Source organism: Eulemur rufifrons, chromosome 15 (assembly GCF_041146395.1).
Source record: "Eulemur rufifrons isolate Redbay chromosome 15, OSU_ERuf_1, whole genome shotgun sequence".
Lineage (NCBI taxonomy): Eukaryota > Metazoa > Chordata > Mammalia > Primates > Lemuridae > Eulemur > Eulemur rufifrons.
Window position 1 is genome coordinate 6,590,767 of NC_090997.1, and position 26,759 is coordinate 6,617,525.

At 51.4% G+C, this 26,759-nt stretch overlaps 1 protein-coding gene across 1 annotated transcript; it reads left to right on the forward strand.

Moving 5' to 3' along the window:
• Positions 1-149: 149 nt before the first annotated feature.
• On the forward strand, positions 150-26,759 carry RAB44 (RAB44, member RAS oncogene family). Its single transcript, XM_069488957.1, has 13 exons — positions 150-356; positions 9,709-9,820; positions 11,222-11,396; positions 12,627-12,773; positions 13,430-13,520; positions 13,924-14,019; positions 16,024-16,211; positions 16,785-18,265; positions 21,612-21,693; positions 22,526-22,640; positions 23,809-23,910; positions 25,426-25,502; positions 26,669-26,759. Exons 1-13 carry the CDS (start codon positions 150-152, stop codon positions 26,757-26,759), a joined length of 2,964 nt encoding a protein of 987 aa, XP_069345058.1.

A 26,759-nucleotide genomic window follows, 5' to 3' on the forward strand; every position in this document is an offset into this window, starting at 1 on the left:
GGGATTGCCAGGCAGGGCTTCGTCTGCCATGGTGGATTTCTCCCAGGGGCGATGGGGAGCCATGGGAGGGGTTGGAGCTATTAGAGGGTTTGACTGTTCAGCAGCTCAGTGCCCCCTCTCTTATTCTCTGTCCCCAGGGCCAACGCACCATGGAGAGTGGACAGCAAGTGTCTCGAAAAGGCCGGAGGCTGGGCTCCAACCGGCGGCGGCAGACAAGAGAGGCAGCTGATGGCCAAGATGCCCCTGTGGCCCCCAAGCCAGAGTCCTGGTCCTCTCAGGCAGCTGCAGAACTGCAGGGCTTCTTCCAGGACTGTGGTGCCAAGGAGAGGGGATTTGTCACCCGTGAGGACATGGCGGTGAGCCTAAGGGCCCCATCTGACCCCCTAAATTCCTTTTCTGCAGCCTCCTGAGACTTCCCGCCCCAGGAAGGCAGTGCTTGCCTATTGTTTTTCCTTTCTCTCATCTGAAATTTACTCTCAGAAGAGACTAGGAATTTATTTATACTAATGTGAAAATGACTGATAAGGCTTTGCCTGTTACCTTCTTCCAGAAACATTTGCATTTTAACAAAGGAAGGGACTTTAAACCAAAGAAATAATATGCAAATGAAATAGAATTTTAGAATCATTGAGCAGAGAAGTTTATCTTGGGGAGCAATCAGAGCCCTAGGAATCAAACCCTGTTGATGACTGCAAACTTCAATGAAACGGAACATCAGCCATGGTTGTGTGTTCCAATAAGGAGTCTTAGGCTATATCCTAGACCAATTTTTCTTTGGTTTCTCTCCATCACTGCAAAGGGGCCCATGTAGGTTGCTGGAGCCCCCCTGGGCCTGCTGTCTCCCCCAGATGCTGCTCTGTGCTCTAGACTTTGTCCTTTCCTCATCCATCCGACCCTATACTCCATCCCTCAGGGCCACAACAAGGTGTGAATAGGTGATGTTAAAATATAATTTTCAAAAATTTTAAAAAATGAGTCTAGGCACAGTGGCTCATGCCTATAATCCCAGAACTTTGGGAGGCTGAGGTGACAGGATCGCTTGAGGCCAGGAGTTTGAGACCACCCTGGGCAGCAACATAGTGAGATCCTGTCTCTCCAAAAAAATAGAAAAATTAGCCATCCATGGTGGCACAGTTCTGTAGTCCCAGCTACTCAGGAGGCTAAAGCAGGAGCACCTCTTCAGCCCTGGAATTTGAGGCTGCAGTGAGCTATGATGATGCCACTGGTGACAGAGAGAGACTCTGTCTCAAGAAAAAAAAAAAAAGAAAAGAAAATAAAGACTTCTCAGTAAATATTAATTTAAAATCAATACTTATCAAAGGTCTTATCTAATGAATTACTATTAATAATGAATGAGGGAACCAGTAAGATATTATGACTGATTCAAAGAGCATTTGAGAAACTAGAATATGTATAGGCAATTTGACAGAAAAGTGTTAGGATAAGATTGCTGAATTCAATTTAAAAAATGGCTAATGTCCAACAGTCCATAAATCTTTGGGGCTATCTGTTCTGGTCTACTAGACAAAAATCATTTTCATCTCTCCTGGATAAAAATCTACAAGTTAACAAGTAACTTCAGTAAGTCTGGGACTTTTAATTAAAGGGAAAATAATGAGATGAAGTAAGTCCATCTCTCTAGTCTAGACAATGCTTGGGTGGTCTTTGCCTCCGTATAATATTGAAAGAATGTACTGTCTAACTTTTTGCCTTGTTTCCAAGGTTCAGATAATTTTTCTGTGATCATAAGTAATCTCCGCAGCTTTTTCTTGATGGATAAAAGGCTGGTGTCATTAGGTTGGGCTTGGTTATTTCCATAGGTGCAGCGAGGGTGTAAATCAAACATAGGGGCCTCCTCGACTTTGCCCTACAAAGGGAGACCTTCACAGCATTGAGCCATTTTAGCTTCTGCCCAGAAGTTTTCATTTGGAATCTAAGACTGGATTTTTAAAACCTCTGTAGTTTGCTCTTCTACTGAGTGACCGACTGTCCCCATTTTCCAAGGACTGAAGGGCACTTGGGATGTGGCACTTTGAGTCCTAAAACCGGGAGAGTCCTGGGCAAACTGGGGCAAGGTGGTCATCCTGCTTCTATCCTAAGGCTGGAAAACCAAGCCCAAGACACTCTCTCCACTAGATGTCACCTACAGTGCCTGTAAATTTGAGTGGCTTCTTCTGTTCTTTAGGTCCCCGATTTTTCTAAAGCCCCTCTTCTGCCAGGAGGCAGCCTTCCTTTCCATGGGGTTCCAGGCCAGCGTCCTGGCAGGACCTTGCAGGCACTGGCTCCGTGGGTGTTCCTTACAGAGGGCTTGTCACACCCGATTAAATGAGAATCACTCCATAAAACAGCACTCCGGGTAGGGCCTTGGTTGCACAATTGATTTATCGAGTTATATCCTGGAAACATGGAGGATAGATTCTATTGAATCTATAAAAATAACTATTAATATATTGCCATGGAAATAAGGAGATTCAGTAAAAGTATTGTTTTCTCATAATATTTGGAAATAAAAAAATTTTTTTAAAAAGTGGGAGAAAGGTGATAAAGTTAACCCCAGACAGTGTGACTCTGCTAGATGGTCTCTCCCTCCAACCAATATGGTGTCTTATTTTATCTCAACAAAATTCACCATCATTTAGGTTAACACCTCCTCTCTCTTTTAAAATAAAAGACAGCAACTTGAAAAAAAAAAACTATTGGTTTCTGAATCATGAAGAGGGGCGTCAGTGAGATTCAGATTCCATTTAAAATGTTTAATTTCAGTTTACAAAAGTATAATCTGCTAAACTGAGGATTAGAAACAGTTTAAGAAGACAGAGAAAGAACTTCCTCATAGATCTGTTCAAGTAGCACAATAAAAAGTAATAGCCACCATATTCCAACAAATAACCACAACTAGATTTCCTTCAGCTGTTCCTTTAGTGCCACGTAATTAAGTTTTGCTCTGCGGGATCTTGGGTATGCTGTCTGCTCTTGGGCTCAAGAGTCCTAGAAATCCTCAGTCCACTAGCTCAGTCTGAAGGTCATCCAAGGTCAGCTCAGAAGCTAGTACCCAAGTGAAGCATAAATAGTTTACAGAACCTGGTACAGCTCTTTTTCTCTGGTCTTTGAGTTTGCCCCTCTTTGCTGAAGACACAAACTGTGACCTGCAGCTTGTAACAGTTCAGGCAGGGACAGGAAAGCAGAAACGTGTCTCGTGATGAGATTGACAGGCTGTGGTTATTTATTACAATAACTAATACTATCAGAAGTGAGGAGAGTAAAGTTCTCTACTCGGGTACAGGACAGAACTATTTCATGAGAGTTTGATCAGTATTTCCCCTGAAGTTAAGAACATACTATGGATAGCAAAGGCATTGAGAAATTCCAGAGCCTTCCCATAAGGCATGCAATTTCTGAAATATTTATATTAATAGCATTTTACCTATGTAAACTTAGCCTAGGAGAGGCTGAATAGCTCTTCTGATTTGACCATTCTTTCTGTGATGCTCTTATAATAGTGGTGAGGTATTTAATAAATATAGAGAAAGATATCCTAACATTTTTATTTTATTTTTTTCTAAATTTAAGATCTGATCTTGGGAAGGCAAAATCAAAAGTGCTATCAGGCCGGGCATGGTGGCTCACGCCTGTAATCCTAGCACTCTGGGAGGCCGAGGCGGGTGGATCACTCGAGGTCAGGAGTTCAAGACCAGCCTGAGCAAGAGCGAGACCCCCGTCTCTACTAAAAATAGAAAGAAATTATCTGGCCAACTAAAAATATATATGGAAAAAATTAGCCGGGCATGGTGGCGCATGCCTGTAGTCCCAGCTACTCAGGAGGCTGAGGCATAGGATCGCTTAAGCCCAGGAGTTTGAGGTTGCTGTGAGCTAGGTTGACGCCATAGCATTCACTCTAGCCCGGGCAACAGAACAAGACTCTGTCTCAAAAAAAAAAAAAAAAAAAAAGAAAGAAAGAAAAAACAAACAAACAAACAAAAGTGCTATCAGAAGAGGTTTGGGCACTAGATTAAGATAGGATCATGGGAGCCCAACAAATAGTACTTGGTTGTCTAATTAATTGAAATAACAATAAAATAAAATATTTCGAAAATGAGCATAGGAGAATGCAATATGATTGCAAGAGTATTTAGCCCTTTTACAAAGGAGATGCCTTTGCTTTTTTTTTTTTTAAATTAGGACAAAATAAGGTCAAAGCAAAGCATAGAAAATTATTCTGGTGAGACAGGGAATGTCTGCTATTTGGGCAGCTTACACAGAAGAGAAATAGTAACCTCTTTTAAGTCTTACTAAGAGCTCTAAAACCAATTTATTATTTTAGTTGCGATGAAGCCAAATTCTAGTTTTTGCATTAATAGAACACATGGCCATAAAGGTTTTATGAGTTTTTATCTATTTTTTATTGTTAAACCCATTAAAACTGGGATAAATATGGCAAAATGTTAATATATTTCATAGTTTATTTTCAGACCCAGGTATTATTAATATAAATCAAGGCAAATAAAATTTCCTTCCAGTAAACCCTCTGTAACATTCTGTATCCATTTAAGTTTTGCCTTTCATCCTTTTTCATGTTCTAGGATGACCAGATACTTTCAGACAAAACCACTCCACATTTTCCTTGCAGACACCGTTGTATTCTCTGTCACTATAGCTCCAAGTAAGGTCTCAAACATCTGTAGTGATTATAACTTTAGCCAAGGTAATTAAGTGCTTTCACAGAAAGAACTGAGGGAAAATAATTGAGAACTGTCTTATGCAAGCATTTTAGCAGACTATCAATGGCACAGCTCCCAAATACATACAGTACAACTTTCTACAGCCACACATAACCCCAACACAACTTTTTTTTTTTTTTTTTTTTTTTGAGACAGAGTCTCACTCTGTTGCCCGGGCTAGAGTGAGTGCCGTGGCGTCAGCCTAGCTCACAGCAACCTCAAACTCCTGAGCTCAAGCGATCCTCCTGCCTCAGCCTCCCAAGTAGCTGGGACTACAGGCATGTGCCACCATGCCCGGCTAATTTTTTCTATATATATTTTTAGCTGTCCATATAATTTCTTTCTATTTTTAGTAGAGATGGGGTCTCGCTCTTGCTCAGGCTGGTCTCGAACTCCTGAGCTCAAACGATCCGCCCACCTCGGCCTCCCAGAGAGCTAGGATTACAGGCGTGAGCCACCGCGCCCGGCCCCCAACACAACTTTTTAGAAAAAAATAGTGGTCAAATATACATAACATAAAATTATCATTTTAATTATTTTTAAGTGTACAGTTTAGTGGCATTAAGTACATTCACGATGTTGTACAACCATCTCCCTCATCCGTCTCCAGAACTTTTTCCATCTTCCCAAACCGAAACTCCACAGCCATTAAACAACAGCTCCTATTCCTCCTTCTCCCCTTCTCCTGGTAACCCCTGTTCTATTTTCTGTCGCTATAGATTTGACCACTCTAGATACCTCATTATAGGTGGAATGATACAGTATTTGTCTTTTTGTGACTGACTTATTTCTTCAACAGAATGTCCTCAAGTTTCATCCATGTTGTAGCATGCGTCAGAATTTCCCTCTTTTGTAAGACTAAATAATAGCCCATCGTACGTATGCATCCCATTTTTCCGTCTGTCCCTCCATCGAGGAACACTCGGCTGCTTTCATCTCTGGGCTGTCGTGGGCAGGGCTGCTGAGAACGTGGGTGTGCAAACATCTGAGTCCCTGCTTTCCCGGCACAACTTTTTAAAGTGGAAAAAATGAATTCACTTATTAACATGTGTGAATAAGCAGTGAAAAGATATAAACTTAAAATTTTGCTTAGAATCAATGTTTCAGTATTGAATTTTTCTTAAAAATTATCCAGGTAGCCAAAAATTATTTATGAATTAACTCAGGTTTTTAAAGTTATCTAAGGATCTTGGAAATTGTGTTTAAGGTGACACACTATAAAATATAATTACTGTTGATAGAAAATTTATTTGTTAGAATAATGAGTCAATTTAATAGAACTCAAACTGACATTTTTATAATCTTGAACATAGGTAAGGATAATGTTAGCTTATTTGATCAGTAAGCCAAAATGAGAAGTGTAGAAAATTCAGATTAATTTCCTCAGAAAAAACAAATGCAAATCTTATAAAAAATAAAATGTAAGCTTATACTTAACATAAAACACATAAAACATAGATAGCTATTAGGTCATTAAGTATGAAATGTCGGATTTTGAATCAAAAGTGTAGATTATTATATCTCAAACAAGAAGCAGTACAATTAATCAAAGTATGCACCTAAATTGTTGACACAGTTTTGCCATCTTAAGAGTAGCTTGTTCATGCCAACAGCGAAGAAGCCTGGAGAGCAAGTGGTGATGAAATCGCGAAAGGCTTTTTCTACAGCTTGTTGAGAATTGAATATTTTTCCTTGCAAGAAGTGGTCCAAAGCCTGGAAGAAGTGGTAGTCAGTTGGTGCAGGGTGTGGCCAATACGGTGGGTGACAGAGAGTTTCCAAGTCCAGCCTCTATAGTTTGAGCAGCATTGTTCGTGCGACATGCTGTCTTGCAAGGGGATTGTCCTGTCTCTTTTGACCAATCTTGGCTGCTTAATCACAACCATGCTCGTCATTTTGTCCGATTAGTTGCAGCAGACAGACATCTGCTGTCATTGACTGACCAGGTTTCATGAAGCTGTAGTGGATAATACCAGCGCTGGACCACCAAACAGACACTATTAGCTTTTTTTTTGATGAATATTCAGTTTTGGACTGTGTTTCGGCACTTCATCTTCATCCAGCAATTGTGCCAAACGCTTGTGATTGTCAAAAAGAATCCATTTTTCATCGCACATAACAATACAGTGTAGAAATGGTTTGCCTTTATGTCGTGACAGCAAAGAAAGCTTCGAGATGATTTCTCTGCTGACACACTCATTTAATTCATGAGGAACCCATCTATCCAGCTTCTTCACCTTGCCGGTCTATTTCAAATGGTCCAGTATTATTGGAATAGTAACGTCAAGCCTTGCTGCTAAGCCACATGTAGGATGAGACAGATTTGCTTCCACTACAGCTTTCAGCTCATCATTATCCACCTTGGTCTCAGGTCGACCACGTGGCTCATTTTCAAGATTAAAATCACCAGAACGGAACTTCTCAAACCATCAAAGTACTGTGTGTTCATTAGCCACATCCTTCCCAAACACTTCATTGATATTTTGAGCTGTCTTCACTGCATTGAATATGAGCTCCTAGGAAACTCATATTCAAAAATCACATGAATTTTTTATTTATCTGTGGTTTCACAAAAATTGCTGTAAAAAAATGTGAAAGATAATCACAAGCCAAAATGTGCATTTAAAAGACTGAAGATGTACCTTCACAATAAACATAAAACAAGAAATGTCAAAATGAAATGTCAGAGATATCAACTCTCAAACAGTATTAATAATTAAGGAAATCAGACATTTCATACTTAATAAACTAATATTTATGTTTTGTAAGTAAAAATTATTAAACTAGTCTAATTTGTCTGAAGAGTCACCTTAATTATATGAACCTGGCTCTTTAAAAATTTTCTGAGCTAGCAATTTTTGTAAGAAAGATTTTTTTTTTTTTAGACACGGTCTTGCTCTGTCTCCCAGGCTACAGTGGCATGATCATAGCTCACTGCAGCCTCCAACTCTAGGGCTCAAGTGATCTTCCCATCTCGGCCTCCCAAATAGCTCGGACTACAGGTGCGTACCGGCATTCCTGGCTAATTTTTTAAATTTTTTTGTACAGACAGGATCTCACCATGTTACCCAGGCTGGTCTCGAGCTCCTGGACTCAAGCAATCCTCCCACCTCCTCAGCCTCCAAAAATGCTGGGATTATAGGCATGAGCCACCACTTCCAGCCAGAAAGATTTTTTTTAAGTCTAACACATTTAAAGCACTAGAATTTCGGTTTCTTTATTTTTTGTTATTTTGAGTAACATGAGATTTATATAAGCACTAATTTGTCTCTATAAACCAATCAACACAGTAATCTTTTAAGAGACATATTAGCCTGAGTTATTAATACTTTCCAGCTGTACAAAAATATTTCACACTCACAATAAGAGTTAAAGTCCTTCTATTACAGACATACAGACACACAGAGACTGTCTGGCTTCATTTCTACTATTTTAGCCCCAGGTCAAAATTAAACACAGAAGCACAAAAACTCACCAGTCTGGATCTCAAAGCGCTATCCTCCCTCCCAGTGGGTATGAAATTCTTAACCAATTTGAGGTCACAGATGGAAAAACAAACAAATAAACAACAACAATAACAACAAGGGTAGCAAACGAGATTTTCTCTTATCTCTCAGATAATGGGCACTAGGTCTCTATTATACATCCCACAGAGATGACCAAGCCGACCACAAAGTCAAATTCCCTATCATTGCTGCCACCAGTGAGGAATAACTCATCAGTCATGTACAACCCAAAATAAAAGCAAAAAATCAGCAACAAGGAAAAAAACTAGAGAAACAGAGAATTAACAAACTCAAAGTTGTATTACACTTGAGATTCCCTCTAGAGCCAAGAAAAGTGCCTGGGCTCAAGGAGCCCGTGACGTGCACTTGTGCGGCAACGCAGGCTCTGCCGGGGGAGTCCGTGGCGGTCTGCGTGGACCCTCCAAAACTGTTAAAGGGTAATTTTCAAAAAGGTTAAGTCATGACCTATAGGCAAATATAAAGTGAACACATATGGAAAATTTTATTTAACTTATTAACTGATGAGGGATGTTATGAATGGGCCAAAGAGTATGTAAAAAGATCAGTGAGTTAGATTTTTAAAATTTTTCTTTTTTTTTTGAGACATGGTATGACTGTATTGCCCAGGCTAGAGTGCAGTGGCTTCATCATAGCTCACTGCAGCCTCCAACTCCTGGGCTCCAGTCATCCTCCTGCCTCAGCCTCCCAAGTAGCTGGGACTACAGGTGCACACCACCACACCTGGCTAATTTTTCTATTTCTTGAAGAGATGGGGTCTCGCTATGTTGCCCAGGCTGGTCTCGAAGTCCTGGGCTCAAGCGATCCTCCTGCCGTGGCCTCCCAAAGTGCTAGAATTACAGGCATGAGCCACTAAATCAGGCCAGATTGCTGAGTTAGATGTTTAAAACCTGGTTAATGTCCAACAGGCTAATAATCTTTGGAGTTATCTGTTCTGTCAGACAAAAATTATTTACATCTCTCCTAGGCAAAATCTACAGGTTAACGTGTGACTTTATTTAGTCTGGAATCTTTAATCAGTCCCATGAGATGAACTGAGTACATTCCTATAGTCTAAAAGATGCTTGGGAGGCCTTGGCCCCGGTATAATACTGGAAGGATGTACTGTCCACCTTTTAGACGTATTTTCAAGTTTCAGATAATTTTTGGACACGGATGAGCACGTTATGGGAAGGATTGGCTGCTGTCCTTTATCAAGGTCCTAAAGGAAAGGGACCCAGGACAGATAAGTTTTGATTTTGGATGGAGAAAGGGAAAAGGTTTGGAGCCAGTTCAGGGCTCTGCTGAGAGGGTTGCCTTGGATGGGGTTGGGGAGCCTCAGGGTAGGCCCTGGGTCCAGTTACTGGGGGACTCTGAAACTGGGGAGAGGGGAGGTGGGGGTGGCTGAAGACAAACATCTCTCCTTTTTAGAGGGTGTCCCAGAGCCTTCCCCAGTGGGAACATCCACCCATCTCGCCCCTTCCTTCCAGGTGGCCAAGTTCAGCTTCCTGGGCAGCGAGGAGGAGCCAGAGATGATCTTCAACTGGGTGGATGTGGAGCAGAAGGGGCGTCTCTCCCTTGAAGAATTCAGCTCTGGACTCAGTATGTCTGTCCTGGGAGTGCCTCTGGGGACCTCCTGTATGGGCTAGGCTGGGTTTTCAGGAAAGGCGACCTGTTTCCCAGCCAGGGGACCTTCACTACATTCCCGAAAGCAATTCAGGGCACTTCCCTGAGCATCTGTCTCCTCCAGAGAGGCCTCCAGGCTTGTTTTCTGACTCTTCCCTTGTCTTCTCCCAACAAAAGTCTTCTCTTAAGCAAGAGGTTGAACACCTCCCACTGGGCAGGACCATTCATTCCAGCATGTGCCTCTCAATGCAGGCTGACTGGACTTAGAGAGCCCGCGGCTGCAGGGCACCATACTCCGCGGGTCCTCACAGGGAAGAACTGGCCCAGGGAATGGAAGGTGTGGTGTCCTTGCAGAGCTCCTGCAAGACACAGCTCAGCTTTCAGTGTCCACAAAGCCATCCAGGGTCTCGGGTCAGCTGAGTCTCCAGAAGTTTGGAGGATGGCAGACGGGGAGGCCAGGGACCCGCATTTACAGGTTGGGGCCACCCCGGGAGGTGGCTGCTCCAGTTCTGGTGATTGAGAAGCTGAGGGAGGGCAGGAAGAATTAGGGACTGGATGGCAGGTGGGGTGCAGAGGCAACATTGTTGTCTACGCAGCCCCCGAGGGCCACTTCGCATCTGACTCCAATCATGCCCACCACTCCTGGGGCTTCACTGTGTCTGTGGAGCAAACTCTAACCCCCTTCCTGGGGCCTGCATCGCCCAGGCCCACCAACCTCATGGGCTCCCTCAGGGCCACTCAGACCTTCGGTCTCGCCAACTTGGCTCCTACGTCAGGGCCTTTGCACGTGCCATTCTCTCTGCCTGGTCTGCACTCTCTGGAAATCCATATGGCATGTTCCTTGTTATTCACATCTCAGTTCCAGTGTCCCCTCCTTGGGACACTCCTGACCACCCTATCTAGAGTGGATCCTCCCACTCTCTCAATGGAAATTACCCTGTATTCCTTTAGTTCACTTAGCAAATTTGCTTGAAAGAAAGAGAAAGAGAAAGAACGAAAGATCCTTTTCAACCCTCACTAGAACGTCTGCTCCACAAGACACAAGACAGGGATTTTGGCTAATTTTGTCACCAGCACATAATAGATGCTCAATAAGTATCCCTTGAGTGCATGAAGACTCTGTTGAGCACCATGCAGCTGCTGTGTGACTTCCAGCAAGTCCTTGGGCATCTCTGGGCCTCAGATGCAACTGTGTAAAATGGGCGCCGTGTCTACCTTGAGTAGACTCCTGAGGTTGGTAGTGAGCAATGTATGAAGGTGGCCCCGTATCACTGTGATTGGCACAGGCCTAACTGCTTCCCCAAGGGCTGGAGCAGGGCTGGATGGGAGGTCAAGGCCCACCTGCCCACCTGCACTGCGTTCCTGTCTGTCCCACAGGAAACATCTTTGACTCCAGCTCGAGCACCCAGAGGCTCCGCAGAAGGAAGCCATTGCCCTCTAAGCGGGTATCTGCTGCTACCCGCTTCCCAGCGCTGGAGGAGGCTGACGCCGAGGAGAAGGAGGCATTCCTTGCCTTCGTGGAGCAGCTGGGGGCCAGCCCCCAACTTCCCGAGTAAGGCCAGTGCGGTGTGTTGCGGGGAGAGGCTCTCCTGGACATGGTGCCAAGCGGGCAGGCCGCCAGGTAGAGCCAGGTACAAATCCTGGCTTCACCACTGGCTAGCTGCGTGACTGCCAGCGAGTGGCCTGACCTCTGACCTCTGTTTCCATGGCTGCAGAATGGGCATAAAAGCTGTTGTGAGATTAAACCCCTGTGCAGAGGACGCCTGCTTGCCCAGACCCTTCCAGCCCCGCGCCCTCCCCCCCGTCCTGCCCCGTACGGTGACTCTCCAGAAGGATTGCCAAGCTGGGCTAGCAGCCTCCTAAGGGGACTCAAATTCTTAAAACCATGAGGGTCCCTGAAGGTGCTGTTCTTAACTCAAAAAGAGGCTCCCGCAGTGGGGTGATTTCAGGCATGCCAGTGCCCTGGGTTGAACAGGTTTGGAGACAGGAGGGCTCCGTCTCAGGCTCTGGGCTTATGGGGTTCACTCATGCTCAGAGACGGGGAGCCCTGCCTGAAAAATGCCCCCTTCATATCCCCCAGCCCCACTGGGGTCTGCTAGAGCCAGCAAGGGGGTCAGCCTGCCCGTCCGCCCAGGTTTGCTCGCCCCACCCCCCAGACCCGAAGTGCTCTGTGAGGACAAGATGCCTCACGTTTGGCTCTCGGAGGGTGGGGCCAGGTGTCGTAAGGCAGGCAGGGCGGGGCTTGGGGTGTGGTCTGGCGGGGCAGGCGGGCGGGGAGCCATTTACCCACTTGGCAGCTTGGCCTGGGCTGGCCCTCTGGCATCTGTCTTCATGACTTCATTACACGCCTGTGAAAGCAGCGTTTGCCAGGGCGTGTCTCTCATGCCCCAGTGACCTTGCCAGGTAGGTATCGGCCTCCCCAGCTCACGGATGAGCCCAGAGAGGGCATGGGACTTGCTCGAGGTCACACGGCTTCAGAGTGGGAGAAGAGAGAAGGCAGATGGAAGCCCTGCGCCGTCAGACTCCCGAGTGCCCCTCCCCACCGTTCAGCCCTGAATCGTAGAGGGACAAAGTGCTGTGGGGGTTCAAGAAGGGAGAGGGCACATCTGGGAACAGTTCCTGGAGGAGGTGGCATTTGAGTTGCACCTTGTGCAACTCAGTCAGTGGATTTTGTGGCCCAGGTGCCAAAGTCTCTTGGAGTGTTCCCGCTGGAACTGAGCAGTGGGGCTCCCCTGCTTCTTGCTCCCGCCTCGCATCTCATCTCAGGCTCCCCCCACCCCAGGCAGACGGAGATCTGGCAGCTGTGGGGGACGCTGCGGCAGGAGGAGCCCCAGCTGGCAGGCAATCTGGCAGGCTTCCTGGCCAAGATGACCGGCCGCCTGCAGGAGGCACAGGCCGACAAGGAGGCTCTGGAGCAGACCCTGCGGAAGTGAGTGGGGCCTTGTCCCCAGTGCTTGGCCCATAGTAGGTGCTCCTCACATTTCAGTTGGATCTGAATTGAATTTCCCCAGCTCCAGAAGGAGCCGGGGGTCTACCGCAGGGCCTGGGAGACGGATGGGGCAGCTCTGAGCTGGAGAAAGAGGTGGCTCAGGGGACCTACTGGGGTGGAGAGAGTTGGTCCTTTAGCAGGAGTCAAATGGCAGGTGTGTCTTGGTGCAGGGCCACTGTGGTGCCTAACTCCGGGGGTGCCACTCACGTAGACTGCTAGATTGCAATGCACGTGGTAACCCTGGTGTGGGCAAGGGCGCAGCCCTACCAGGGGGTCTGAGTTATGGGGGCGGGGGGATGGTGGCAGAGGAAGTGGGGGCAGAGTGATGAGGCGATGGAGACCGTGTGACAGGGCCAAGGTAACTGGTAACGGTTACAGGAGTCAGCACGGTGGGATAAGGGGACCAGTGTCAAAGTCATGTGGCTCATGGGGTTGTTATTGGGATGGCTGTTTTCAGGGGGACAGGGGTCAGTGACCGCTGGCAGGGTGAGGTGAGCTGTAGGATGGACTCCAAACCCAAGCCCCGATCACCCCTGCCAGCAGCAGAGTCCCAGAGGTGCTAATGGGCTGCCTGGCCCCGCCTTCCCCGCTTCCAGGCGTGACTCTGACCACCAGCACGAGGTCCAGCAGCTCTACGAGGAGATGGAGCAGCAGATCCACCGGGAGAAGCAGCAGCTGCAGGCCGAGGTGGGCTCCCCCGGCAGCCTGGCTCTCCCCCCGGCCCCTGCCCGGGACGGCTCTGCCAGCTATGTAGTGGGGTTTGTGACTGGCCAGCGTGGAACGGCAGGAGGCTGCTGGGGTGGACCCTCTCCCTTCCCCGAGCGGCTCCTGTTGCCCAGGGAGACCGGGTGGGCAGCGTCCAGCCTGGGCCCCCTTCCCATCTCTGCTGAGTCTTGCTATCTCCCAGAGCTGGTCCTTCCACTCTCTGGGGCTCAGTGTCCTTGTCGCCACAATCGAGGCCCAAGCTGGGGTGGCCGTCCAGAGGACCCTCCTTGCTGGGACTTCCTGGCCCCTGCAGGCCTGGGTGGAGGTGGAGTGTGGGGAGAGCTGGCCAGACTGCAGGGCAGGGCTGAGCCTGTCTACTCCACAGAGCGACTCCCGGGGCCTGGCCCTCAACTCCCAGATGCAGCAGGTGCTGGAGGCCAAGGAGCGTGAGGTGCAGCGGCTGGCGGAGAGCCAGATGGAGGTGAGTGCTGGGGCCTCCCGGGAGCCCCCTTCTGAGGCTGCCAGACTCTGCCACCCACCTCCCAGCGCAGCACCAGGCTCTCTGGTTGCAGCTGGATACGTCAGCCTGAAGCCCCCACCCAGCCCTCAGGGTTCCCTGGGCCCTTTTCTGAGATGAGGCCAGGTACTGCAGTGCCAGCCCTGGGCTGTGAGTCAGAAGGTCCAGGTGTAAATCCCCGATGCTCTGTTCAAGAGCCATGCGAGCCTGGGGAAATAACTTGGCTTGTCCCGGCCTCAGTTTCTCCATCTGTAAAATGGGGATGGCCACATCCTCTGCGTCTCCCAGGTGGGTTGTGTCAAATGAGGTAGTACATGGGAAAGCACTTCGAGACGGGCAAACAAGCGGTCTCAATGTGGAGAGGCTTGGTGGCGGGGAATTTGGTGTTCAGCTCTTATCTCCATTGTCAGCTGAGCGACCTTGCACAGGTTTTTAACATTGTTGAGCCTTGGTTTCCTCATGAGAGAAATGGAGATCAGAAGTCTCTATTAGAAGGCTGCTGTGACAATTAGAGGGCCTAAGACAGTGCCAGCACGTATAGTAGGTGCTTTATACAACACAGTTGCTCTTGTCTCTGAATCTGACTTCGCTTCCCACGCAGGGTCGGGTTACCTACTGCCCCGACACGGCCGGTCTCGGCCGGTCTCGTAGCCTGTAGTCACCTCTGGTTGGAACTGTGGCTAAGTCTTTGGGTCTGAGACCGCCCCGCTGTCTCTTCCTGCCTCAACTTGCAAACACTTTACTAAAACCACCCTCTGTTGTAACCAGGGACACCAGCACCCCTTCAGTCCTGGACTAGGTCCCCAGCGCCACCCTGGCTGGCCCTGCCACCAGGTCTCCCCCTCCTCACCAGAGCTGATTTCCCAGAGGCCTCTGCAGCAGCCGTTCCTTGGAAATTGAGGCAGGGCCCCTTCCGCCAAGAGAGGAGACTGGGCTTTCCACATGGGGCCATGTCGTCCTGTCCCCGTGGACGTGAAGCTCCTCCCCAGACCATTCATTCCCTCCCCCCACGACTGCTTAGCAAGCCCCTACTCTGAGCCAGGCACTGCTGTAGATTCTGAGGAACATGGTAGACACACCCCTGCCCACACAGTTACCACCAGTCAGGGAGATGGGTGATGAAATACATAAGTAAAATACATAACGTGAAAAAATCAATAATTGTATATATGTACACACACACACACATATATCATATGAGATAGTGACAAGTGCTAGGGAGAATAAAGTAAAACAGGGAGGGGGAAGGGAGGGTTGGGGGGCATGGATGGTAGCTGACATGAGTTGATCAGGGAGTCCAGGAAGGCCTGGCTGAGATGACATTGGAATAAAGACCGGAAGAGGTGGGAGGTGAGCCGTGACATGTCAGGGGCAAGGGCATTCCGGGCTGAGGCACAGCAAGTGCAAAGGCCCTGGGGTGGGCGTGTGCTGTGAGCGTTGGAGGAGTGACAAGCAGACCCGTGGCGGGAACAGGCTGAGGGAGGGACAGCAGTGGGGAAGGAGGTCACGGCCGCAGTGGGAGGCGCGGGAGCTGCAGGGAAGGCTGTGCAGGGCCCTGGGGGCCATCGTGAGAACTTTGCCTTCCACTCCGCTTGTCACGCAGCTCTCCTGCTCTGAGTCATGGGATTCACTGTTGGATCAGGAGCTCCCTGCAGACCAGAAGGGGCTCAGGGACCAGCAGGCAGTGCAGGGCTTTGAGCAGAGGAGGGTGTGATCTGATGTACGTTTCGGGCCCTGTGGTGCTGGCAGTTTATGTTTCTCACACATTCTCTCGCTCCTTCCTGCCCCAACATTTCAAATGTCTCTCCTGGGTGGGAGGCAGCGGAGCCAGTTAGGCCGATGAGGGTGATCACCCCCTCCTAATCCTGGTTTGAGCTGGGTCCCCGGGAGCCCAGGCGGGGAGCAGGTATCTGTGTCCCACGGCGGCCGTGGGAGGCTTCTCCCCTCCTCACCCCCCACACCCTGCAGCTGGAGGCCCAGCTGCGCCACCTCAGCAGCACACACCAGGAGGCCAACTCGGAGAACCAGCAGCTTCGGGAGGCCGAGCGCGACCTAGCCGGGCAGCTAGAGGAGGTACGGGGACAGCTGCAGGTGACCAGGAAGCACCTAAATGCTGCCAGGGGCCGAGTGTCCTGGCAGATGGAAGAAGAAACGAGGCAAGTGGCTGCCATCCCTGGACTGGCGTGGGCACCGGGGCTGGCTGGGAGAGGGGCATGGTGCTCTGAGTTCCCCAGGGCTCTGGTTAACACGCAGTGCCCACACCTGCTCTCTCCTTAAACCTCACGACAACTCTGCCAAGCTGGGATTATGCCCATTTCTCAGAGGAGGAAGCTGAGGCACAGAAAAGGGAAAGACCTGTGCCCAGTACCACAGGGCTAGAATTAGAACATGCACGTGTGTGTGCACGTGTACACACATGCACGCAGGGCCTAGTGCAGTGTGCGTCCCTGGCAGGAGCTCACTCTACTTGTTACAGCTCAGAGGAGTGGGATGGGCCAGAAGGCTCAAGAAAGGCTTCCTGGAGGAGGTGAGGCTTCAGGTGGGCCTTGAGGATGAGCAGGATTGGACGAGGGGGAGCAGTGGGGTGAGCGCGCCAGGTGAGAGGACTGCCTGAGCAAGGTCTGGGAGGAGGGCCAGCTGCAGGCAAGCAGAGGATGGTGGGGGATACAGGCCGGACGGGTGTGACACTCTTACCTGCCCCTCCCCTGACTTCCCTGCTTCCTTTCTAGTGTCTCCAGAGCAGGCGAACCGGCCCCAGACCTTCAGGCCATGTCCCCTGAGGAGGTTCCCCTGCCCAGGCTGTTTGGGGACCATGAGGACTGGGGCCAGCTCCTGAGCAGCTTCCACAGCCCCCCGCACAGAGCCCTGCAGCTCTCCTGGAGCCCGCCCCCCACCCCGAGAGCCGCCCCAGGCCCCCAGACACCCCGTGTGGTCAGGCAGATCTCCATCTCGGAGCCGCACACCTTGCTGTTTGGTCAGGAGCCATCTTCAGATCTGGATGGGGCTCCAAGGAGCCCCTCTGGGGTGCCTTCCAGCACCACGGACGGGAAAGGAGTGGACCCAGAAGGACCGGACATCAACCTGGAGCAGCCTGTAGAGGACCCTCATGGCCCAGACCCCGGCAAGGAGCCAGGGCCCAGACCTGAGGGCCGCTTCCTCCAGGGTCTGCCGGGAGCTCCAGCAGGGGCGTCAGGAAGCCTGGTGGCAGCTGCACTGAAAGTGCTCGTTCCTTTGGAAGATGCGCCCCCTCCCCATGTGAACTCTCCCCTTCCCCAGGCCCAAGCTGGGCCCAGCACACAGTTCCAGGCCTCAGACACAGATGACAAGGGCCCCGGGCTTGGGCCTGTCCCAGCCAAGCTGCCCAGGCAGACAGAGGCCCTCCATCACGACCTGCCTGCCCCCAGCTCCGAGCCACAACCGGGGGCCCTGGGAGCCACAGCCCTCACACTGGAGCCAGCTGGGCCCTCCCGGGCCCTGGAGTCTGTGGGTCAGGCCCCTACAGAGCGGCTGGAGCAGGGCAAGCTGGGCCCCGCTGTGCAGGAGGCCCATCCTGAGAGGCTGAGAGAAGCCCCTGGCCAGGTCCTTGGGCCAGGTGGGCTGCTTGCCCGCCCCGACCACAGCCTGGACCAGAAACCCAAGGCCGAGGAAGGAAAACGAGCGGATGGAGGTGGGCCGGACCTTGGTTCAGAGTGGTCAGCTGAGGCTCGTGGCCTGGAAACTGGACATTCAGAGCTGCCCCAGCCAGATGCACTGCCTGTTCCTCTCCCATCTGACACTCCACAGGCTCGGGCAGGACCAGAAGCCTCTGCTCCTGGGAAACCATCACCTCCAAGGGGTTCTCCTCCTCTCTCCCCCATGGGGGCTCCGCCTGGGGCTGGAGCAGGACCCCAGGAGCCCACACAGGCCCCCCCTACTGTGGCTGAGCTGGAAGCCCAAGCCAGGCCCCCACCCATGGCTGCTCACACAGAACAACAAGGCCCTCTGCAATCTGGGGAGCCAAGGGCAGAAGGCGGGCCTGTAGATCCTGGGACAGGCTCCAGGGAGGCTGCGCTGACCCCTGCCCTGGAGGACCCCATGGCCAGCAAGCCTCAGGCTGACCCTGATTACCTCTTCCATGTCATCTTCCTGGGAGACTCCAACGTGGGCAAGACATCTTTCCTGCACCTGCTACACCAGAACTCCTTTACCACTGGGCTGACAGCCACCGTGGGTAAGGTCCCTGCTGGGGAGGGCCGCAGGGAGCAAGGGGAGACCCCGGGGCCAGGGCCAACAAGCCAGAGCAGGCCCAGAGCAAGCCACCCCTGAGGAAGCTGCAGGTCCTGCCTGGGCCATGGGCCCTGCATTAGACATCATTTTATATGGGCATAATCTTACTATTTCACTAATCGTCTCTAATTACAGGTAATTTGCTTTTTCTGCATTGATCTGATTAGCTTATAATGTGCCTCATCAACAAAGCACCCTGCAATTTAGGTGCCAGTGCTAGTTGATGGTGAAAACAAGCAAGTCTCCACCCACGCGGCCGTGGGCAGGCCACTGCAGGGTCCCTCGGCTGGATTTGCCCATGACTAGCTCCAGGCCGGGCAGCCATGCTCTGGTGGGAAGTCACCTTGGGCAAGTTGAATATTTTCCACAGAATGTGTCTGTAGAGTGTGGTAAGTTAGGAACACAGGTGCCTGAGTTCAAATCCCAGCTCTGCCACTTGTTAGGTGTATGAACTTGGGCAAATCATTCGACCCCTCTGAGTTCCCAAATCCTCGTTTGCATAAGGACGACAGCAGTGCCAACTTCCTAGAGTGGCTGTCAGGATTAGTTGAGTTAATGCATGTCAAGCTCTCAGAGTAATATCTGGCACCTAGTGAGTACTCGATAAATAGAAGTTGTTACTGTTATTTTTATTATAAGTAAATGTTTGATAATGTCTAACTCAGGGGCTCCTGCAAGCGACGGCCTAAAGCAGAAAGCCTCCCCTTCCTAAGTGCATCAGGATCACGGGGCACGGAACGTCGTGTAGAGCTACAGAGAAGCAGGCTGAGGGACAGGAGGGTAGACCCATGTAGGGGCAAAGATGCAGTGATACCTGTCTTTGTGTCAGGCCAGGGTACATGCTGACGGGGGACCAGTGGCCAAATGTCAGCTCTCACACAAGAGAGGCCCAGGACAGAATCTCAAACTTCTCTCTGCCCAAGAATCCTCACCTGGGGAGCTAGTTAGAAATGCAGTGACCTCTGGAGGGACAGCCCATAGCAGGCCTGGCCCCATGTTGAATGTGGCCACAGGGTCTACAAGGCCACCATTACTGACTGCCTGCAACGCACCAGGCACCTTCCGTCCATGCCGTGTTCCTTGCGGCAGCCCTCCTCATAACTGAGCCTCCACCCTTATTCTGCAGTAAGAGGGTCCCACAGCGTTGAGAAAAACACAGGCTGCATAAAAACAAAACAAAACAAAACAAAACAAAAACCCCCAAACAGGGCCAGCCTGCATGCATTGCTAGCCAGCTGAGAGTACCTGAGATCAGGTGCACGATCCCAGTCTGTCCCAGTCCCAGCTGCAGTGTGCTGTCCCCTGGTGGCTGTCATCTATTCTGGCTTAAATATCACAGGGTGGCTTCATGGGCCCATAGTTCCCCAGCCAGCGTCACCCTCCCTCCGTTTCCACCCCCTCTCTCGGAGCAGTAGGAACCATAGCCTACCTGCATTTTAGGACAGGGCCAGGTAGAGAACCGGAGCCCATGGAGTTATATGTGAATGTGCATTTTCCAGATCTACGCCCGTTTTACAGACGAGAAAAGCAGAAAATTGAAGACCTGGTTAAGTTTCTTGCCCTAGCTGGGCTCCAAAGTTCATACTCAGGGCTACCTACCTTCAAAGCCCATGCCCCCACATCAGAAGCTTTACCCTCTTTTGGGTTCATCATTGCCCTCTCCCTGGGGCTGCTAGTTTAAAATAGCAGATTGCTTAGCCGGGCATGGTGGTGCATGCCTGTAGTCCCAGCTACTCGGGAGGCTGAGGCAGGAGGATCGCTTGAGCCCAGGACTTTGAGGCTGCAGTGAGCTATGATGACACCACTGCACTCCAGCCTGGGCAACAGAGCGAGACCCTGTCTCTAAATGAATGAATGAATAAGTAAATAAATAAAACGACAGATTCCCTGAGAAGGAGAAAACATATTCCTAACAGTTTATGTGGTTAAGTTGTAACGCATTTGGGGGAGGGTGTGGGGACTCGTGGGTGGATGGACGAGGGGTGGGCGGGTGAGAAGGTGGCAATGGGGGAAGTTATCAGATGCGAGGAAGAACTGTTAGAGCTGTTTAGGAGACTACACGTAGGCATTTAAGCAGAGGATGGATATTTATCACATGGAGGTTGGATCAGATGACCTCAGATGTCCCTGCAGACCGGGGGCTTCTTATGACCCTCAGGAAAGAGGGCAGTAAAACCAAGCGGATGCTACGGGCAAATTCTGCTTGCTGAGGTCAGGCCTCCAGAGGCTGCCACTTCTCCCAGCTTCCCTGTGGAGAGTTTGGGGGAGGGGAGGGAGGGGAGTCTGTGGTTTCAGCCACCACCAGGGGGCAGCAGCAGTTGCTTATGGGGGTCCCCGTAAGAGACCTTGAGCTGAGTCTCCGCGGGCTTAGGCCCGAGCCTGGCATTGCTCATATATATTAGGAGATTCATGTTTTGCGAGCTGGCCTGGGGCCTGCAGCGGGCCTGCAGCTCAGGACTCCATTAGGAAAGAGGGTGGGGATGGGGACAAAGCAGCCCTCCCCATCCTTCCTGCCACCTGGTTTCCTCAGAAAGTGGGGGTTGGCAGGAAGATGCAAAGATTCCAAACCTCCCTGGCGTTTCCCTGTGTTCCCAGGGACAGAAAGGGTCTGTCCACAGGTCATGAGCACAGGGAAGGGTGAGGCTGTGAAATGTGAGGGGCTGGGGTTCAGGGACAGGAGAAATCACCATGATAATGAAAATTACTGCTTCTCCAGCACCCTCCAGAAACCAGGCTGAACCTTAGATATCAGTCATTTAATCCTCCCAACCACCCTGCAGTGTGGGTCTCCTTAAATTCCGCCTTGCCGGTGAGGAAGGGAGGCTCAGAGCGGGGAAGTGGCTTGCCTGAGGTTACGCAACCGTGTAGAGACTGGTCGTCCCTGCAGCCAGCGCCCCTTCTGCCCCCTGGGCTGCCTGTGTACCCTCCCGTCTAGTCGAGGGGGGACGAGGCATGCAAGAATTAGGGACTGAAACAAGTCCTGTAAAAATAAAATAATGAGACTTGTTTTCCGGGTGGCCTGGGGAATAAACACTGCTGTGCGGTTGGACAGACAGGGCGCCTTGTGTTGGCGCAAGCTCACGGTGCGGCTGCGTGGTCTGCGAAGGCTTCTCAGAGGACGTGCACCCTTGACTATGGGTGAGATATGGACCGCTGAGGGCAAGGCCAGCAGCCTGAGGCTCCGTCCCATGGCGGCCGGTGCTGGGGACAGGTGTATACCAGGCAGGCCTCAGCTAGAAGTCCTGGACGGTGACTTGAAAGTAGGCCTTAACCCCTTCTGTGTGTCCTAGGAGTGGATTTTCGGGTCAAAACCCTGCTGGTGGACAACCAGTGCTTTGCACTGCAGCTGTGGGACACGGCTGGCCAGGAGAGGTAACTAACGGGCACCGTCTGTGTCAGTTGTGTCGAGGACCCGGTGAGCCTAGGGGTACAGAGGGGTGGGGGCGGCCCTGGCAACACGGGCAAGAGGCCGCCCGTGCAAATGAGCCCACTTCCCCTAAGGGGTCGGGAGGCCGGGCACGGAGAGACCGTCCAGCCCCAGTTGTGGCAGACACAGCCGCGGACCCAGAGGCCCCTCAGGCTGGCCGGACGTATGTTAAGGCCACCCCAGCATGGCCCTCGAGGGATAGCCACCCAACACCTATCCTTCTGAAAACACCATAAAGCCGCCCAAAAGACTGAGGACTCTCTCTGTTTACTAATCGGGAAATATCTCCAAGATGTTAACTGGAAAAACGAAGGGCAGAGTCCTGAATATTGATGAGTACAAGGAATGTTTTACACTGTGTTTGTATAAAGCAGGGGAGGAAGATGTGTTTGCGTATGTGTGTATATGTGAAATATAATGAGAACGGTTACACGGCTGGGTACTGTCCGGACAGCCCTCGTATGTACTATACACATGAAATAGTTCTGGAAAAATATTTAAGAAACTGGTAGCCCTGGATGCCTCTGGGGAGGGGGACCAAGTGGCTGCAGGATGGGGCAGGGGGAGGGAGGCTTTTCACCGAGCGTCCTTTGGTCCTTTTGCGATTTGAGCCATGAGAACTGTCGCCTCGCCAACAGTGGCTACGCTGTGGGCAGGAAGGCATGTGCGCCCTCTGTGGGAAGCCACGGGAGATGCAGACGGACTGGCTGAGGCTTAGCGAGGCCGGGGCCTGGGCCCAGGCTGCCTGGCGTGGCCTCACTCAGACTCTCTGGGCAGATACCACAGCGTGACACAGCAGCTGCTCCGCAAGGCTGATGGGGTGGTGCTCATGTACGACGTCACCTCCCAGGAGAGCTTTGTCCACGTCCGCTACTGGCTGAGCTGTCTCCAGGTGAGCAGATGGCCGCTGTGGTGGGCCCCAGTTTTTGGAGTCAAGAGGGAGCTTGTATCCTGCCAACTCCCCCTTTTCTCCCAGGATTACAAATGACACAACAGAACCTATGGGTGACACCACCCACTGAAGTCATGTGGTTGGATGAGCTGGGAGCACAGCAGTACAAAGAAACCACAACCACATGGTACAGCCTTCAAACCAAACTACTTCCTTTATCCTGTGAACATTTCTTTCCTACATACAGCAGCTCTGTTTGTGATGCCTTCCTGTACCTGAGGATAATGCAGGTCTAGTGCCACTGCAGGTGATAATTCCTCTGTTCTTTCCCCCACATACTCACTCAATACGTATCAGGCCCAGTGTGCACTAGCACAGCAGAGAGGTATGAAGTTAGTCATGTGACTAACTTCATAGCCACCCAACACCTATCCTTCTGAAAACACCATAAAGCCACCCAAAAGACTGAGGACTCTCTCTGTTTACTAATCGGGAAATATCTCCAAGATAGATAACACCTTCAGAAGGATAGGTGTTGGGTGACTTCTTTCCAGAAGTTTCTAGTCTAGTTGAAGAGATGCAAAAGAAGCAAGGTAGGATGATGTGTGAAGAGGAGAGCTGGGCTCTGGGGTCTGACAGGACCTGGGTTTGAATCCCACGATCCCACCCCAACTCTGTGACTTTGGACAAGTGACCTAACCTCTCTGACCTTCAATTTCCTGACTTCTCTCACAGAGGAGTCGTGAGGGCTAACTGATATAATTGCCTTCAGCACAGCACCTGTTGTATGGCAAACGGTAATCAGAAGCTGTTATTATTATTATTCATGAAACGCTTAGGAAACGTGCCAAGGCAGCCTGTGTAATCAAACACTGGACTGTTGAACACGCAGAGGAAAAGAGGGGCATGGGCAGGAGCAATCCAGGAAGGCTTCCTAGGGGAAGGGCCGTTGAGGCTGGCCTTGAATAGTAGGTGAGATGTTTATGGGCAGAGGAGGGGCAGGCTCGCTGCAGATGGGGGAAGTGTCCAGGTGAGAAGGATGTGGAGTGAGTGAGACCCGGGAGGGGCACCTGTGCAGGGCACACTGTCAGCTTCTAGGAGAGGAGGCCAAATCCGCCCGGGGCCCGGTGCATGGGGATGTGGCTGAGAGAACATGTTCCGTGTGCAGGACGCGGGTTCAGACGGCGTGGTCATCCTTCTCCTGGGGAACAAGACGGACCGTGAGGAGGAGCGGCAAGTGCCCACCGAAGCTGGGCAGCAGCTGGCCCAGGTAAGCGCCAGGCACGGCCCCTCTCCCAGCCTGCACCGGGCAGACGCCTCCCTGGCAGAGAGTGAACGGGGGTCTCCCTGGAGTGGGCGACTGAGAAGGATGCATGGCCCATTCCTGCCCCTGCCCTAGCCAGAGGCCCGGCCAGAGTGGACGGCGGCCTGGCCGCCCCTGCCGGCCTCCCCCGGATCAACGGCGGGCAGGCCGCGGAGCCGCACTGCGGAGTTCGCAAACTCCCACACGGTGTCCCAACCTACAGAAAAAATATCTACCGGGTAAAAAAGGGTTTTAAATAGCTTCACTTAAAATTCCCAATCAAATCTTAATTTTATCTCTGGTCTCTAATTAACATGTTCCCTTCTAATTTATTCTGTCTTAAGACTCAAACTTTTCCTTGGGAAGATGACATCAAAAGCGCCACTGCCAGACAGTGGAGACCACTGACTTATGAATGGTCCTTAACCACACTCTGGAAAACCTGGAGAGTAATAAAAAAGGGGGGACTCCCTCTTCCCCCCACCCCTCACACAATCCCTCGTGGCATCTCCGGGTTGTGTTTCCTTCCTGTTTCTCCTCTCGTGTCTCATAATCATGAGGTTGTCGTTGCGGCTCCTGGTTGGTGAGAATTGTTTTTTTCTGAAAAGTAGTGGCTCATCCCTTTGATACAGTCATTCTCCTCCAGCAATTCTTCCTAGGGGAACAATCAGAAACAATAGTCCCTAAAGGAATACATAGTGGATACCCATGTATCATGTATGATCAGACATGTTTATATGAGGATGTTTTACAGTATTATTTACTAGAGCAAACATTTGGCAGCAGTTGGTGGTTAAGCTGTGGAGGTTCATATGAGAGGCCAGTATTTGCTGTGAAGAACCCTGTTCTGGAAAGATATTTAAGGGTGTGGGGGAAACGCTTACGATATGATGTGGAATCGGAAGAGCAGCTGTGAATCTGGGTGTAGGCGGGTTGAAGCACATGCAACTGCCGGGGTTCGGCCGGGGCCCCCAAACCAGCAGTTCCGTAGGGTCTGACCTAACAGTACAGGGACGCTCAGCACCCCCACCCCCTGCTCAATAACGGGGGCATATAAAACAGAATGGGAATGTATACCCAAACGCTAACGTCAGTGGTTTGTATTTTGTACTTAACACTTTTTTATGTTGTATCTTCCATTATTTCCCCCAATGAAATCCAAAAACATAAGTCACATTTATAAAATGTTCCCAGAGGCATTTCTCCATGTTGGGATGCAGGCTACACACGCCACTCTGAAGGCAGTGAGTGTCTCTGGGGTGTGTCCTCGACACCTTGGCCAGCCAGGGTGGAGGAACCATGAGCAGAGGGCCCAGCTGGGGGCCACGGGCCACACTGAGCTGGGGCTGCCTCGCCCGTGGAGGGGGCCTTAGGGAAGCACTGGGCAGGACTCTGATGGCGGGACTTTGGTGGCAGGGACTACACCTGGCCTCTCCGTGATCTCCCCCAAGGCGCACATGCCCCTCCCTGTCTGACCCGCAGGAGCTGGGGGTCTCCTTTGGGGAGTGCAGTGCTGCCTTGGGTCACAACATCTTGGAGCCCATGGTGAACCTGGCCCGGTGAGTGCTGCCCCACCCCACCCCTCGCCACCCAGAACCCTCTGGAACAGTCTCCAGCCCCACTCCTGACGCCTGTGTGGGAAGGCGAGGCCCATTCTGAGGAAAGGGGTCAAGGAAGCACCTGGTTTCCTAGCAGGGAGCGAGAGAGCACTGCACTGAGAGTCTCCTGACTCCAGCATTCCCATTAGCTGTATCCCTCCCCAGACATGCCTTCCCCTCTCTGAGCCTCAGTTTTCTCATCTGTAAAGCGGACTGGGAAAGGGAGTGTCTGTCTCCTGCTTCCAACCTTCCATGGATTTAGAATAAAATCCAGATGCCTGTACCCTCTCTAGTGCCATCTCCCCTGCGCCCCGCCCCCACCCGCACCGAGCTCCAGCCACTCAGAGACGCCCTCCCTGACCACCCCCCTCCCCATCCTATTTTAGATCACAGCTCTGTTTGTGTCCTTCACTGTCAAATTGACATTTGTCGATTCTTGACACATTGTAATTACGTATGCATTTGTCTGTTTCCTTGTTGTCCAGGAGGACGGGGCCATGTCTGTTCTGTCAGCCCCTCCCTCCATGCCTAGGGCCTGGCACACACCAGGTGCTCAATAAATGAATAAAATGCGTAAGGGGTGAGGGTGCCAGATCAGATGAGCTCCATCTGCACATGGTAAATACCCCGTGAATACATGAATGGGCCTCTTTTACTTCCCAGTCCCCGAGCTCTCTCCCAACCCTGAACCTTGGCCCTCTGCCCAGAGCGCACCCCCCTTTCTGCCAGCAAACCCTGTCCACGGCTCAGGTCTTGGCTCAGACACTACCTCCTTCCCCCCTGGATCCCCCAGGACCTGGCGTGAGGTCCTCTGTGTGCTACCCCGATCCGGTGTCATCCCTGGGTTGCAGGTGTCCCTCCCTCACTACTCAAGGCAGGGAATGTTGGCTTCTTTGTAACCAGAGCCCCTCGCACGGTGCCCGGCACATGGCGGGGCTGAAAGAGCCAGAAAACGTCAGAAGGCCGAAGTCTCTGCGGCTCCCCTGTGGATGCGGGGGGCAGGGGTGGGGGCAGACCTGGTGGGGGGGTCGGAGTGCAGCCTCCCAGCCCCCTAGCTGCACCCATGGGCCCCTCCATGCTGCTCCTGGGAGGTGAGAGAGGACTGATGCCTGCGCACCCCCACGCAGGTCACTCAAGATGCAAGAGGACTGCCTGAAGGGCTCGCTGGTGGAGGTGGCCCCCAAAAGGCCACCCAGGAGAGCCGGCTGCTGTTCCTGA

Excerpts from the sequence above, each read along its gene's own strand:
- RAB44 (XM_069488957.1), top strand. The coding sequence starts at position 150 with ATGGAGAGTGGACAGCAAGTGTCTCGAAAAGGCCGGAGGCTGGGCTCC. Across the intron at positions 357-9,708 it reads TCACCCGTGAGGACATGGCG|GTGGCCAAGTTCAGCTTCCT; the intron begins GTGAGCCTAAGG and ends CCTTCCTTCCAG. Across the intron at positions 14,020-16,023 it reads TGGCGGAGAGCCAGATGGAG|CTGGAGGCCCAGCTGCGCCA; the intron begins GTGAGTGCTGGG and ends CACACCCTGCAG.